General features: G+C 42.8%; 1 protein-coding gene across 6 annotated transcripts; it reads right to left on the bottom strand.

Annotated features, from left to right (window-relative positions):
* Positions 1-200: 200 nt before the first annotated feature.
* Positions 201-13,954, bottom strand: LOC311028204 (polyhomeotic-like protein 1). Of its 6 annotated transcripts, none has more exons than XM_084032566.1 (15): positions 13,769-13,954; positions 11,781-11,905; positions 10,000-10,110; positions 9,427-9,498; positions 8,932-9,054; positions 8,445-8,603; positions 8,268-8,349; positions 7,230-8,182; positions 6,500-6,635; positions 5,786-5,955; positions 5,380-5,470; positions 4,284-4,371; positions 3,483-3,702; positions 2,057-2,264; positions 201-1,929 (listed from the first exon to the last, which is right to left on the bottom strand). In XM_084032566.1, exons 2-15 carry the CDS (start codon positions 11,901-11,903, stop codon positions 1,778-1,780), a joined length of 2,688 nt encoding a protein of 895 aa, XP_083888692.1. In that variant the 5' UTR covers positions 11,904-11,905; positions 13,769-13,954; the 3' UTR covers positions 201-1,777. The 6 variants fall into 6 exon arrangements, with proteins under 6 accessions (XP_083888692.1, XP_083888693.1, XP_083888689.1 ...); XM_084032567.1 differs by having other exon boundaries at positions 3,483-3,684; positions 9,994-10,110; XM_084032563.1 differs by having other exon boundaries at positions 9,994-10,110.
* Positions 13,955-15,158: the final 1,204 nt, after the last annotated feature.

Consider the following 15,158-nt stretch of genomic DNA (forward strand, 5'->3'; position numbering starts at 1 on the left):
TTTGGGAAAGGCAACAAATGTCATTGCTTGAAATAACAAATTGTAAAAAAGTAAGCACTAATATAAAACAAGGAATGGTATGAAAAGCAGTTAAAAAACAGACAATCCTCATCTAAACCTAGAGACTAGTGAGAAAGGCCACGAGGTTCACAGAGATAACATGAGAAAACTCCTACGGTAAAAGAGCGTAAACAAGGCAGTCCAGCAAACAAATGTGCATTTAAATAGAAAAGGCAAATTTTACACTTATTACAGTATAGTTTAAGTTGTTTTTCCTCATTCACACACACTCATTCATCCATTCAGGTTTGATTTTTTTCTTCATCCATTCTAAACGTAGGTCCACGTGTGGCTCATCAGCCTCCTCTTCTGGCTTTGTTCATGAATGCAGCTTCATGTCAACGGTTTAAACTTGCCGCTTTCTTTCATTCTGTTGTTCCAGCATTTCTTTTTAGAGTCTCTTCCCAAAATCAAGCCCGTGACGTTACCCTCCACTCACACACATGCGTCCGTGTCGATCAGGAGCAGCAGCAGCCGCGTTGAACCATTTGAAGAAAAACAAAAGTGACAATCTTGAAATTGCCTCACAGAACAAAATGGTGACAGATTTTTTCAGATAACGGTCCTTTTTTTCCAGAGTAGAGTTAACAACAAGTCATCTGTTAGAAAAATGAAAAAGACTGGATCGCAGATTGAAAAACTCTTAAAAGTGAAAACAGTTCTGGAAAAGCCTTTTTGCAGGAGCGTCTCATCAAATGTCGATGTGCTTGGTGTGTAAAAAACAGGGTCGGGATGCGTCAAACTATATGCAACATCAGTTTTTCTGCAGTTTGCAATGCTCTCTGAACTTCGAGGGACTCAGGTTTCATGGGGACTCCGGTCCGGCATCTCTGCAGCAGGTACCCTGTTCTTTAACTGTACCCTGTATACTAGAATTGGCTACCTCCAACATAAAAAGCCACCATTTAAAACACGATGATGCTGATTCCTACAAAATAATTACACTTTTTGAATACTTGTTTTTACATATATAACACTTAAGTTAAAAACCTTCCCTTAAAATCCCTAAAAATAAAATAAAAGTGAAAAACCAACGGTCTTCGCCAAAATGAGAACCAATTTTGTTCTCAAAGAAGAGAAAAAAAATCCTGAATTTATTTGACAAATAAGTGGGCAAATCTGTCAAAAATACTTTTTCCTGTACAATATGACACAAATAATAATTATTATAACAATAAGATAAGCACAGCTTAGGTCAAAGTCTGTGGGAAGGGCAGCCATATTTGTACACAACGTGGGAATCTTGTGTTGTGTGAAAGTTATTTGTACTTGCACAAGTGACTGCTGCCTCAAAAATACATTCAAAGCCTTAATTTCTTCAGACTGAAATTGTGATAAAACTAAAAAAGCAAAATGACACCGCTTGTTAAGAACTATTTCTGACTGCACGGACTGGTTTTGCACAGAAATAGTACTTTAAGGAGCGTGGTTCCTCACCAAAATATAGCAATGTGTTGTATTTTTGCAACTCACAGATGACAGATTAACAAGACTGTGCAAGAACGACCTTTAAGGACGTGCTCCAGAGCGGCCAAATCACCAACAGATTCAATTGCTGCAGCTAGAGCCAGAAGAGCCTTGAGCTGTACCTCATACATTCACCTGCAAGTGCTGCTCTGGAACCAGTTACACATCTGAACTGGGTGTGTATCAGGAGTTGGGGGGGAGGGGGGTAAAGGCCCAGGGCTTGACTTTGAATACTGGATTTACACGGACATCAGTCTCTCAGGGCGTTGATGTGGGCACAGATCTTGAGGGCAGGACCCAGCTTGATGTTCATGGTGGACATGAGATGCTCCTCCTTCAGCAGCAGCAGGGCCTGGCCGTCAATCTCCTGCGACAGGAACTGGGAGGCGAGCTCCTCGCAGCCTGTGATGAGGAGGGAGAAAAAGAAAAAAAAGAGGTCAAAATAAAGACCAAACCCGTAAACAGTGACGAAGAATGTGCAACACACACAAAACAGATGCAATCAGTTTCCCCGGAAAAATCTTCCAACCTTGCAGAGAGGAAATGAACTGTGACACTTCCTCCACGCTCCACTGGGCGGGGCTAGCGGGCAAGCAGCTGGGAGCAGAACTTTCCGTGGGTGTCTGGGGAGGCGGCTGGTGGCAGGAGGCCGAGGAGGCAGACGAGAGGGACACGGGGTCGTCTTCATCCTCCTCTCCGCTGGACTCCTCGTCTGAATGGCTGGACTCTGAGTGGCACTACGGGGAAGGACAAGCAGAGGAACCCATGAGCAAGGCATTAAAAACATTTTTTTGTGATTCTGGTTGCACTGGATTGTTTCCTCGTTAGACTTTGTACATTCCTGTACAGCATTTTGTGGAGTTTGCATTCGGAGGAATGTAAACGGCAGCAACAAAAACAATTCTCTGGACGGACGACATGGCCGACATCATAACATTAAAGATTTAACATCAAGGAATCTTGTGCATTAACTTTGACTATGTTACAGCATCATTGATCATAAACTTACTTAATTTTTTTTTTTTCATACAGTGAGATCACACGTCATATTCAGCAACTTCAGATAACTGCATAAACGCGATGAACGCCATTAGTGAGTACATCAGTGTGCATTCATGAGCTAGTAAATTAGCATAACTAACAATCATAACATATAAGGGTATGCGTCCTGTCCTACACTGAAGTAAAACATCATTTTTAACATCGTCAGCAGCAGAATTGAGGGGACCTGCTTATGAGGACAAATAAAGAGTGCTGGTGATGCTGTTAAAGTCACTTGAGGGTCGTGGTGTCACGGAAATAAAAAAGAAATGGTCTCATATGAAAAACGTCTTGCAAAGGACATCGATGATTACAAAAGGAGGGGTGAAATTATTTAGGTGCATATTGATATTGTAAAACATCAATGGCCAAATTAAATAAATGGCTATATGAATGCATATGCAATTCAATTAGCATATGACCGCAGGGTCAAAACGGGAACATGTCACCATAATGATGAACTGTATAATGACATATACCATTATTAATTAGTGAAAAACTTTGGCCTGGATAACAGCAGACACATGACCACATGAGGAAATAAAGAAAAATGAGAAAACTGATTAATTTGGCTTCTGTTCTCCTAAAACCCTCGTACAAGCCACTTAATGATGTACGTTCTTGCACGAGGCCCACCGACCCCTGTTGTCCTACAGTGCCTACTAGCAGCCACTAGGGGGCAGACTGCTTCAAAATGAACAACTGAAAGCTATCTATGAATCCATAATTGCTTTCCACTTCCTCATCGTCTAAGTCACAACCTGCAGCTGTTCTCAAGTGTCACCACGTTCATGTCTGTTGTGGTTTACATCACACTATTTGAACAGAAAGCATGTGGATCTCATAGAATTAAAAAAAACACATATTTCCCATCATTTCTTCAGATCCCCGTATGAAACGTGGCGTCGTCTCACCTTGACAGGTATGGGCCGTCTTGCTATCTTGGCGCTGGCGATCTCTGAGCTGGTCCTGCGGGGGACCCGCCGCCTGCTGACCCCTCCCTCCTCGTCCGAGTTGGAGAGGTGACCGTGGCCTTGATCCTGATCCGACGCGTGACCTTGACCGTGACCCTGACCCTGCCGCACGCAGAAGTGCTGCCTGAAGCTGACGTTGTACCTGGGGAACCAATACATACTGTATCGTAGACAAAGAGTGACATATACGGTACTGAAGCCAAGACGAGCAACACATACAGTTATTTATCCCTTTGCACCATACGCAGTATAAATATAATCTATACATGTGTCGTGGGCAAAGGGACAAATGCAAAGCAGAAGCAGAAAATGTAAACTCATCAAAACAATGCAGGCAGTGCATTGTTTGTACAGGGAAACATACGACATAATAAATACATTTTTACGCGGAGCAAATTCAAAAGAGGAAAAAAAATTGCAATTTGACATACATAACATTGACATGCCATTTTTGTAGAGAAATGTGAGAAAGTGGAATTATCACAGAATTCACACATAAGACATAAAACATGAGAAAAGAAGACATACATGCTGTGTAATATACAGCTGGAGCCACCTGAGAACATGACAGAATGTACTTAATCATCAGTTCCTGAAAGGTTATCGATTATTATAATGTTCTTTTTAAAATGTGAGGGGTACAGAGACGCTACAGTGCGCTCAGCAGCTCAGTGGGGCTTTTCTATTTATTTCTAAGATGGCTTCCACTGCATATATTATATTTCATGCATGTTGAAGTACCTCTTGGCACAAGTCATGGAGCAGAACCTTTTGGTGCCTCTGAACTGGCTGGCAGGAGCAAAGTTTTTACAGTACTCACACTTCAGCACTGGGGGGGGACAGAGCAGATGGTAAACATATCATTTCTACCATTTCATTTGACATAAATCAACATTCAACGCCACTATAATGCTGCATTAGAAAAGCAAGGGAACTGCAAACAGATCAACTAGTTTCAAGGTTTTAAGGCAGGTCATGCTGCCTTCCAGTCAAAGTCGGAGGTGGGGAACTCCCAGCTCCAAAGGTTGTAATTAAAACCTTTGTGCATTCGGAAAAACGAGCATCACTTGGTTGCACAGTATAGAATCCTGCCCTCGGTGTCCATGTTATTTTAATTATGACTGGCAAGTTAAGGGAAGACAATACAGGTGGACGGGATGAAAAACTGTGTGTAAAGTGTCCCTAGATAACTTTTGTTGCGATATGACAATATAAATCAAATTGAACTATATATGAACCCCGCTCCCGTAAAGACCTTCAGAATATAGTTAGGATTTAAACTGGAAAGTTTACTGCATGTAGGTGCTACTGAAGTGGAGATTTCTGGCTCAGTCAGAAAATGTAATTGAGAGAAAATGGCCTTTAAAGATTTGGATTGTAAAATGACATGACCAATGAAAAGAGATAGATTTCAGGTTCTTTTTTACATGATTCATGAAATGTAAATATGCAAATGAGGCATTATCCAATGGTAACTTTTGGTGAATTTAGCAGAAATCTACAGACGCAAATAAACCTAAATACCTAAATGTGTATTTTGGATGTTTTCTTTTTACTAGTCTGTAATGGAAGAAAAATAGCACAAAATCCCCCCAAAATGATCAGTGCATGAAAACAATGTTTTTGCCTGTAGTGTTTCTCCTTAACACCAAAAATGTCTGTCCTCATCTTCGGTTCTGGAATATTTTAATCATGTGATGCAAAAAACGTCCTTTCAATGTTTTGAGGATAAAATGTTATGTTATGTTGTCAATCTAACGTGGCCCTAAGGAGACGATTCTCTACCCTCAATCATGTCTGGAAGGCAGCAGAACTCTCGGAGCAGCTCGGCTGTTACCTGTCGCCGCTGTAACGGTCTCTGATTGGTTCGTGTCCGGACTGTCGTTGGTTAAATCCTCACCAGTTGAGTCCTTTACTGAACCACATACCTGTCAATCAAGCATAACGAGTGATAAAAGGAAAGGTTGGTGACCAGGGGACCACGGTCATACATGAGTGCTTTAAAAGTAGACATGCAGCGACTAATCGACTAACTATTGAGACAATCAGTTAAAACGTTAAAAGTCATTTCTCATACAAAAATGGCAGAAAATGCTGATAAATGCTCATAAATATAGAGAGTGCCTGGTTTTCTCTGTTATATTTTAATCTAGACAACAATTGGCAGATTCCTCTGAAATAATAATCATGAGCTTCTGCCTCCTGGAAGGAGGTATTAGAAACTACAAATCCCATGTACTCACAGGAAAAGGCTCTGCCCCTTCCTGGATGACGAAGCCCTCTATGAGGTGTGTGAGGACGTTGGGTTTCACCACAGCTTGGGGGGGAGGAGCTCTTTCCCCCTGGCAGACCCCCCGGGACACTGACAGCACTGGGGAGGGAGAGGGGGAGGTGGGAGGAGGGGGAGCAGAGCCTGGTGGAGTGGCAGGGGGGGAGAAAAGAGAGGAGCAAGACAACAAGAGGGTCATTCCGTGACAACTCAGCCACCCATGTACATGACGCCTCTCAGATTTAGCTGAAAAGCAGTAAAAATATGCCTTATGTGACCCACCTCTCACCCAAACAGTAAGGAATGTTGATTCTGCCTGCAGCATTGTGTAGTACAAACTACAATGAACAGACCAGTTTCCAGCCTTCTATCACTATTAGAACAGAAGTTATGGACCTCCAAAAATGCCAACAAATGAAATGCGAAATTCATGTGTCAAAAAGGGGCGTGGCACTTGAAATTCAAATGGACGCCACGGGCAAACCGTTTGAGATATTTACCTGAAACTTCAGATTCCCTTGTTTGGTAACATAAGGCATATTTTCACCGCTTCTCAGCACAATCTGAGAGGTACCATGTACATGGTACCCCGATATTGGCTGTTTTCACATGGAATGACCCAAGAGTAAATATTGCATCACACTCTCATTCACAAATTTAGGAGATTTACGCGTTTCTGAGCAGTTACCTGCTTCGACGGGATTGGTCTGGAGTGCCAGGACGTGATCTCTGACTGGCTGGAGCCGCGGAGGGGAGGGGCCATCTTCGTCATTGGCCGAATTGGAGTCTGATTTTCTTTTTAGTGAGCCTGTCAACTGCTTTCCCTAAAAGCAGTTACAAAAAGAGTAAATTTAATAAATATCAAAATTATCATTATAGTAATTATACGATTCTTGTTATAAATATAATTATTGAACTTCCTGATAAAACTTTAACTAACTGTTAATTATTATTTATTTAGTTATGTAATCCCTGCTCCTCCTTGGATATACCTGCACACTCCTCTGGTCAGTTATTCATATGCGACTATATTACACATTAACACTGCACAAAACCACTCACAAAACCAAAGAAAAATCTCTACCTAATTGAAGTCATAACTTCTGCTTCATACGTCTTGTCTGTATATTTAGTTATACCTTTGTCTAGTCTGTCACACTGATGTGAAAATAATTCATTCATAATTAAAATAAAATTGAAGAACTTCAGTCAAACTTAAAAAATATCTCAGACCACTAAATTACATTTATACAGCCTTCAATCACATGTTTGCCTGACACAAGCAGTTGAGGTGAAAATTAAATATTTAAATTAATTAAAATCACACATCTAACTTGGATAATTGTTGTAAAATTAAAGAATGTTTTCAAAAAAACAGAGTGTATAAAATCTTGCCGCGTTTACAGGAATCAGCTGACCTGTGTTGTCTGACTTCCTGATGAGTCTCCATTGGTGGTCACTGCAGCTGACGGCCCTCTCCGCTCCTCCGTCGCCAGGGGGAGGGAGAGGGAGGAGCGAGGCATTGAGGAGGGAGGAGAGGACACGGTGGGGGCCTGGGAGGACGCAGGGATCGAAGGTCCATTCTGACTCTGTCCAGAGCTTTGATTGGCCTGTGGATGCACCTGAGAGACCTGAGCCAACGGGGGAGCCTCCTGGGGCGACTGAAGCGTCTTTAGCCCCACCCCTCGGCCCATGACCCCGCCTTCCCTGGAAGCGATGGATGCCACCATGGTGAGCAGGCTAGACGAGCTGCTGAGGACGGCGGCTCCGTCCTGGCAGCAGCTGCCCCGGGCCATAGCCAGGGCCTGGGTGTTTCCCAGCATGCTCTGCCTCGCACCAACAATCTGCACAGGGATGTGAGGGGGCTGAGCAGAGCTGCTGACGGGCGGCGGGGCAGGTAGGATGGGTGGGGGGTTCCTTGAAGGCAGCTGGAGGGGCAGGCGGAGCCCCTGCATAGTTTTGGGTTGGATGGGGATGGGTCCATTGCCATGGCCGGATTTCTCTGTCTTCTGCAGAGGCTGCACCACCAGGGTTTGAGCGTTGACAGCTGGTTTGATGGTCGCCGTGCCGACAGGATACCCATGGGCCTGGGAGGCTGCGCTGGATGTCAGGACCAGAGTGTGTGCTGTTGTGGGAGCTGTGGTTCCTGTGGTGAGGGTCCGGGTTCCATGAAGCAGGAGCTGGGAGAGAGGGATGGAGGAGGTGGAGGATGTGGAGGAGGCACCAGAGGAGGAGGAAGAGTGGGCTTTGAGGTTGGTGGGCTGAGGGTACGTTGGGATTTTGATGTGGGGCGGCTGGTGCTGTGGCTGGCTGGGCTTTGTGGGGGACTGAGAGTTGGATTGGTGTGAGGGCTGGACTAGGGAGTAGGCAGCTGAAAAGACAAAAAAACAGTGACACTTAAAACTGCATCACCTGGCAACACCGACATATTATTACCTTGTTAACTTCCTCGCTACCTGAGTCACTTCTTTCGGGAGCTTCCGTCTTCACACCGACGCCTTTGGGACTGGACACACCTCGCATAGCTAGATTCTGGACCTGGATACGGGGAGGGAGGGAAGGAGAGGAAAGGAATCAGTGAAGTTAAAAAAAAAGTCCTCTCCTCAAATCATCAACACTTCATTAATTAAAACCTGGTCGTTATCCAATTGGTTTCCGGAAGAGGAAGTTGGGGTCACTTCCTGTTGCTGAGCCTGTTGCTGCTGGGTGACGGTTGCCACGGCAGCAGTTGCCGTGTTACCAGGCATGAAGATAAGCTGTGAGGAGATGGGGGCCCTCAGGGAGCGGTTGACCTGCAGGACGACGGGATGGCCATCAGACATACAGGACTCAGCCAATAATGGTGTCAAGTATAAGCCCCTGACAGGAGACTAGAGTTGTTCAGATACAGCCTAACATACTAGATCGGCTACTGGGCAAAACAATATCAATAGATCATGATAATAAAATAGAATCTTGTAAAATTTAGTTTTGGGTGAGAAACTTGAGTAAATGCAGTTGTTTGAAGGGATATGCAGCATGTATATGTAAATAAATGGTCATATATATATAGGTAACCATATTGAGTGTTAAAAGTGATTCATGACACTGTAATCCACTCAAAGTTGAGGCCAAACTCACCCTCAGGTACATCTGTCCCTGCCCCCCTGCCCCCCCACTCAGCAGCACCGATTGGCTGATAGTGGACGTTGCTGGGGAGCCCATAGGACGGCTGCTGGTCGTAGATCCAGATGTTACACTGGCCTGACAAACAACAATGAGGAACTTCAATGTCTTAAATTGATGCTGGGTTATTTTATGCATTTCATTAAGGAAAGACATGTCACAGTGATTCTAGGTAAAACTAAATTGTATTTTTTTTATGCCAGGGGGAAAAAGTCCAACTTCTCAATGTCATCAAACCAAAATTATCTAGGATTTTTGTTCTGCATTCTTACAACGGTGCACACAGGATATCATATAAAGTAGCCTAATGAATGTGCACTCAGAGCCATTGATGCTGAGACCACAACGGAGCTTGCCGAAGCGGTCCTGCAAAACCATGCCAAACCCAGGTTTTCACAGCTTGTAAGTGAGAGCAGACATTTGTGGTGGAAACACGAAAACTGTACATACAGCTGCGGTGCTGGTGGTCTGAGAAGAGCCGCTGCTGGAAGGACTTGACTGACGACTGGCAGCCAGAGTGGCCTGGAGGAAGAGGAAGATGAAGAGAAGCGGTTTAGGTTCCAGTCTACTCCAATGAATCCCTGCGAGTATCATATACTAAGTTCAACACCAAACTTTTGTTGGGCGTATTATTGGCTATTTAAAAAAAAAAAATCTTAATTTGTATTTAGTTTTCATCAACAACCACACATTATATACATTTCTGTACAATTACCTTTTTTCCCTTTTAAGCTGTGTATGGCAGAGGTACACATTATGTTCAAATACTTAACAAAGAACACTTACGGAAAGAGCATAAACAACCACTCCTACCTATCTATCTATATCTATATATCTAAATCGGTGAAAAAAAAAAAAGATATATATAATATATTTGCCGAATGCGTGTGGCTGCAGACGCACCTGGCAGAGATCTGCTCTCTACCGAGTCCACCGTTCTAACATGGTTCTGTGATTCCTGAAACAGCATTTGACTTACATTTAGGCAATATTAGAAATGACAAAACCTACACACACCTTTACCTGTTGCACGGCTGCCAGGTTCTGCAGCTGAGCGTTGTTGATCTGCTGCTGCAGCATCAGCTGCTGGAAGTACTGAGCTGCATTCGGCTGCCTCTGTAACGCCTGCAGCGCCTGGAGGGAGCGAGGAGACGATGACAAATGACCAATCACGGGGCAGTAAAGCAAACCGAGAAAGCGATGAGAGAGTAGAAGAAGAAGAAAGAAGGCCAAGAGACAGAAGGGAAGCGGTGGATGATGAAGAGAAAGGGGGATGGAGAAGATGGCACCAGACAACCAGAAGAAGATGTGGAAGGGGAAGAAGAAAGAAGCGGGGAGAGATTATAAAAAAAAGGGATAGCGCCATAAAAAATGAGAGAAGCGGAGTAAGAGAAAGGAGGTCAGAGACGGCAGAGAGGGAGGGATGCTATTGAGTAAAGCCTCCTGCCAGCTGCGTGATGTATGAGCAGACGCTCGTACAGTAATAAGTTGAGAGATGAAAGTGAGGAGCGTGGCGGCTGGATTAGGGTGTGCAGCATGACAAAGACAGATGGCTGTGCAGGGCGACAGAAGCCTGGGAAAATTACACGGAGCCTCCATCAACCTGGCACGTCTCTTTCTACAGCTCCACGTTTCACTCACTTCCTGTCCATCGGCTTACACATGAATCACAAAGTATAAAGACACACAGGAGCATCCTCCAGGTCTCACACATACACAAACAAACTCCGTTCACACCTCAACACTAAATTATGATTATGACTTGTCATGCAAAAGCTCATGTTTCATGAGGAAATGCATCCAAGGTAACGATAAATGATGTTTTTTTTATTATAACAGTAGAAATTCTAAAAATAAGGCCTTATTAAAATAATGTAATTTATTGTCTTCTTTGTCAATAAACTGTTGGAAGGAGATTTGTGGTTATTGGCACCTGTTATAGAGGTTTAAGTTTCAACATATGACTTTTTAAAAAGTTAAAAAGTCCAGAAGTCTCTTTTTGTGATCTCATTCCAAAGTATAAATACCTTTGTAATATCCAACAACAACTAACATTCTGAATCTTAACATTTTCATTCAGTTTGTTTTTTATTTATTATTTTTTTTACTTTGCCTCCCGTCTTTGCTACTGGAGCACCATCATGTGTGGGGAAGACATGCACATGTTGGTCCATCGTTGAGGGCAGGAAAAAAAAGACAAACTTACAAAGAAAAAATAACAAGTTGAGATTTACATGGAGGGAATATATTTCAGTAGGATGAAAATAACAAGTGAATCTTTTCAAAGTTTTGCAGTCTTGTTTTGGTTAGAGAAGCATAATGTCACCAAGCCTCAATAGAGTGCTGCAAGAATGACCCAGAAATTAGTTAATATTTTTACATTTTCCGGTTCCTAATTTTTTTTCGTTTGCTTCTTATTTTATTGTTTTTATCTACAATATCAAACTAAATCAGTCAATAGCCGTCTTATGAATTTTTGAAGCTTTTCCGTTCTTAAAAATATGGTTGCCATGTGGCCAAATGAGACGACAAAAACGTCATCATGCCGTCCGTGAACTCGAAGGAGGGAATCTTTCAAGAAAAAGCTAATTGCAGTCCTGATGAATTGTATTTGATTCAGACAAAATATTATAATTTGGCTCAGATGGGTTTTAAAACATGCCTTTATGACAAATCTTCGTCAGAAAAAAAGCACTAATCAGCAGAGAGAAAGGCTGTAAATGTTTAGTGAAGCATTTGACAGCTCTCACACACACACACACACACACACACAAACAAGCACACACACTCACACACACACCTACCTGCACCGCCTGTCTTTCATACAGAGACATGGAATTCATCGGAGAGGGGCGGGAGCTCGTCCCAGATGCAGCACTCCCATTGGTCGAGGCCCCCTGCTGCTTCTGCTCTCCATCTGTCTCCATGGCTGCTGAGGCGACAGAGGAGACGTCCATCAGTCAAACACAAACACTTCACTTTCTCTGTGAGAAACCCAGCGGATGAAAAAACACCCGTCACAGTTTGTGACAAACGCTCACGGAGTAGACGGACGCCCGGAACACTGACTCCATATTTCACTGAAAGGTGATCTTAACGCTGACGGATGCCGTCCTGCTCGCTCTGATGTGACGGCCACTAACATTTTCTTTCTGACACTTTCAACATCTTTAAGTTCAGCCATTTATTTCTGTTTGACATCAGAATAACTCAGTGTCTTCAAACAACGGTCCTCACAGAAGAGACTACACATGTTACACCATATTAAATACACAGTCACCAGCTGAGGAAAAGCTTTTGAATAAAAGCACAACTGAATAATTCATTCAGAAAATGTGCAAAGAAAATTAAAACTTAAAAGCATTTCCAAACGTTTGTTTTATTGTGATGATTTATGACAATTTGTCCTATAAATAAAAGAAAATAAAAGCAAGAGACCTTCTTCACGGATATTCCTAGATATTAATGGAGAGCATCAAAAATGCAAGTTGGATACCTGAAATGTTTTTTTTTGTTTTTATCTTTGGTTATGTTTATATTAAAAGATGCAGTTGTGATCAACATAATTTCTCAGCAAACGCTTTGTCACAAGTACTGAGACAGATTTCTGTGTGTGATATTAATGAGTGTACATTAAGTACATTGCAGTTCATACCAGTCTAACTTGCAGGTATGACCATTCCCATAATTCATGGTTGTTTGACTGATGTGCTCAGTCGTACTGAGCATCAAACATATATCAACTAAACTTCTGTTCTAGGGGTGTGAATCTTTGGCTTCACAGGCAAAAACATTGCTCAGTTATTTTTAACATTTTCAGTAGACTACATGCTGGCAGGGGAGAGAGTGTCCTAAACATATTAAAACATTAATCATAAGTAAGAATCACGATTCATATGATTAAACGCATTTATATCGATTATTGGCCAAAACTATTCATTCTTATTTATTTATTTTAGCAGATTGATTTAGTTGAATCTATAGGACTGACTATCGATTCATCGATTAATCGAATGAATCGTTACACCTCTGTTCTGTTCCGACAGTTTGAGGTAGTTATTGTGGTAAACGGGTTATAATTAGGAGATTATTTGTTTTTTCAATATAGCCTGACCGACCTGGAGTTTAGGAAAAATCTATAACATATCTGCAGATGTTACATTTTTCAAAATAAAGGCCCACAGTAAACAAACACCTTAGATAAGGATGTCTCAAACCTCTGCTGAGCGAGCCATTCTACAATAATTATAATAAAAAAATACCCATGCATGCACATGAACGCACCACAGCACACATTACAGCAGAATTATAAACTATGTCCTTCTCAGCAAGTCTGGAGCTCAAACAGAAATATATAACAAAAATGTGGACATTACTGACATTATATATACACATTATAGATTTATTGCATTTGATCTAAAAGCACAGACCTAATCTATCTATCTATTTGTGCTTCTTTCTTATTGAACATCTGGACTCACAATGGGCCTCTTTAGACATGACATACCTGCAGCATCTTCTCACACACACACACACACACACACACACACACACACACACACACACACACACACACACACACACACACACACACACACACACACACACCGCTAGCTTCAGCCTCGTATTAGCTGCAGGTATCACCTGAGCAGGGGTCTCCGCTGCTAGCTAGCTACCCTCCATGTTTGAGACCAGTTGACACCGGAACCACCGGAGGCTACTCCTCCTAGCATCCCGTTAGCCGCCGCCGCCGCTGTCTGGCTCGTTGACGGGGCTCTCGGTCCGTGCTTACCGTCACCGGTCCGGGTTTCTCAGCCTCTCTCCTGCACCGGCTGCCCGCGACAAACCGAGTCCGGGAGACTCGACCGCGTACGGAGCTTCTTCTGGATGCTCCTTTCTTTTGCTTTGCAGGACGGCGCAGCAGCGAAGGGGGAGGAGGGGGCGGCAGCGCGTTTACTGTTTTGCATAAATTTGCAGCTGATGGTGTTTGTTGGAGGGCAACGCCTCCTTTTTTTCCGCTGCTCTGCCTTTTCCGGCGCGACGGGATGACGGAGCAGCAGGACGGAGAGGGTCCAGTCCAGTCTACACACCGGGGTCCAGTCAGGAGCAGACTCCACAATAGTGGACAGAAAGGATTTTTTATAATCATTTCTTCACTTCTTTTTTTTAGCAGTTTTAGTACCAACCCAAGGGGAAACATTTAAAATACAAATTAAATTTGTTAATTCATATCAACGATATACAGGAGCTCTCTTCCGTGCAATACACACCTATTATAAAATCTGATAGAGGGCAGTAGTCTATTCTGATAGATATTCCCTACTTATTCCCTACAAGTTCTGTGTGTGCATGTGTGTGTGTGTGTGTATGTGTGTGTGTGTGTGTGTGTGTGTGTGTGTGTGTGTGTGTGTGTGTGTGCGTGTGTGTGTGTGTGTGTGTGTGTGTGTGTGTGTGTGTGTGTGTGTGTGTCATATATTAAGCCTCCCACCAAGCAAGCTAAATACACAGTTCATTGAGAAGCAACATTCACAGCTTAGACCAAAGTCAAAGAGGCCGCCAGAAGTGAAGCACGGTATTTAAGTGAGAGCAACTCAAACAAACTGCCAATCAGAACATTCGATTTTTCCCTTGACACAGCATGAGCAACCCATATAATTGTATTATTTATTGAATTATTAACTTAATTCTCCAAGCCGAAGGTGCCACAATCAGGGTTAACTTTTGAAAAAATAAATAATAAAATCCATTCACACCATGTCTCGTTACATGATGAATAGTTTTATTTAACAACATTATATCTGGTAATACAAACACAAAGTGAAACAAAAACCAGTCACAGAAGAAATGTGGAAAAAAGCCTGAATGCTCAGCTCGTTTCCATCCCACGACAGGAACTGAAGCATGTGATGAATCACCCAAAACGCATTAACACGGTCACGTAGGTGCACACTGTGAGTCTCATTTAACAGAGCCTTATCTTACTGCAGGAAAGGCAAAGCATCCAGATGTTTGTGTCTAAAATCACTCCAGTCACACTAACTAACAGTCTGTGGATGCGTGAGCTGCAGAGGCACAAATAGCAGACTTACAGTACATGATACTCAAACATACAGTCCAGTCAGTACATTTAAACACAACTATATACAACTACACAAACACAACAGAGAAACAGAAATCACAAC

Source organism: Eutrigla gurnardus (genome assembly GCF_963514095.1).
Source record: "Eutrigla gurnardus genome assembly, chromosome: 17".
In the NCBI taxonomy this organism is placed as follows: domain Eukaryota; kingdom Metazoa; phylum Chordata; class Actinopteri; order Perciformes; family Triglidae; genus Eutrigla; species Eutrigla gurnardus.

What these genes read in the sequence shown, in the direction of transcription:
- LOC311028204 (XM_084032563.1), bottom strand. Translation starts at nt 11,903, where the DNA reads ATGGAGACAGATGGAGAGCAGAAGCAGCAGGGGGCCTCGACCAATGGG. An exon ending in TCCCGAAAGAAGTGACTCAG is followed by an intron (nt 8,183 to 8,267) that starts GTAGCGAGGAAG and finishes TTGTCTTTTCAG; the next exon opens with CTGCCTACTCCCTAGTCCAG. An exon ending in AAGGGGCAGAGCCTTTTCCT is followed by an intron (nt 5,471 to 5,785) that starts GTGAGTACATGG and finishes CTTGATTGACAG; the next exon opens with GTATGTGGTTCAGTAAAGGA.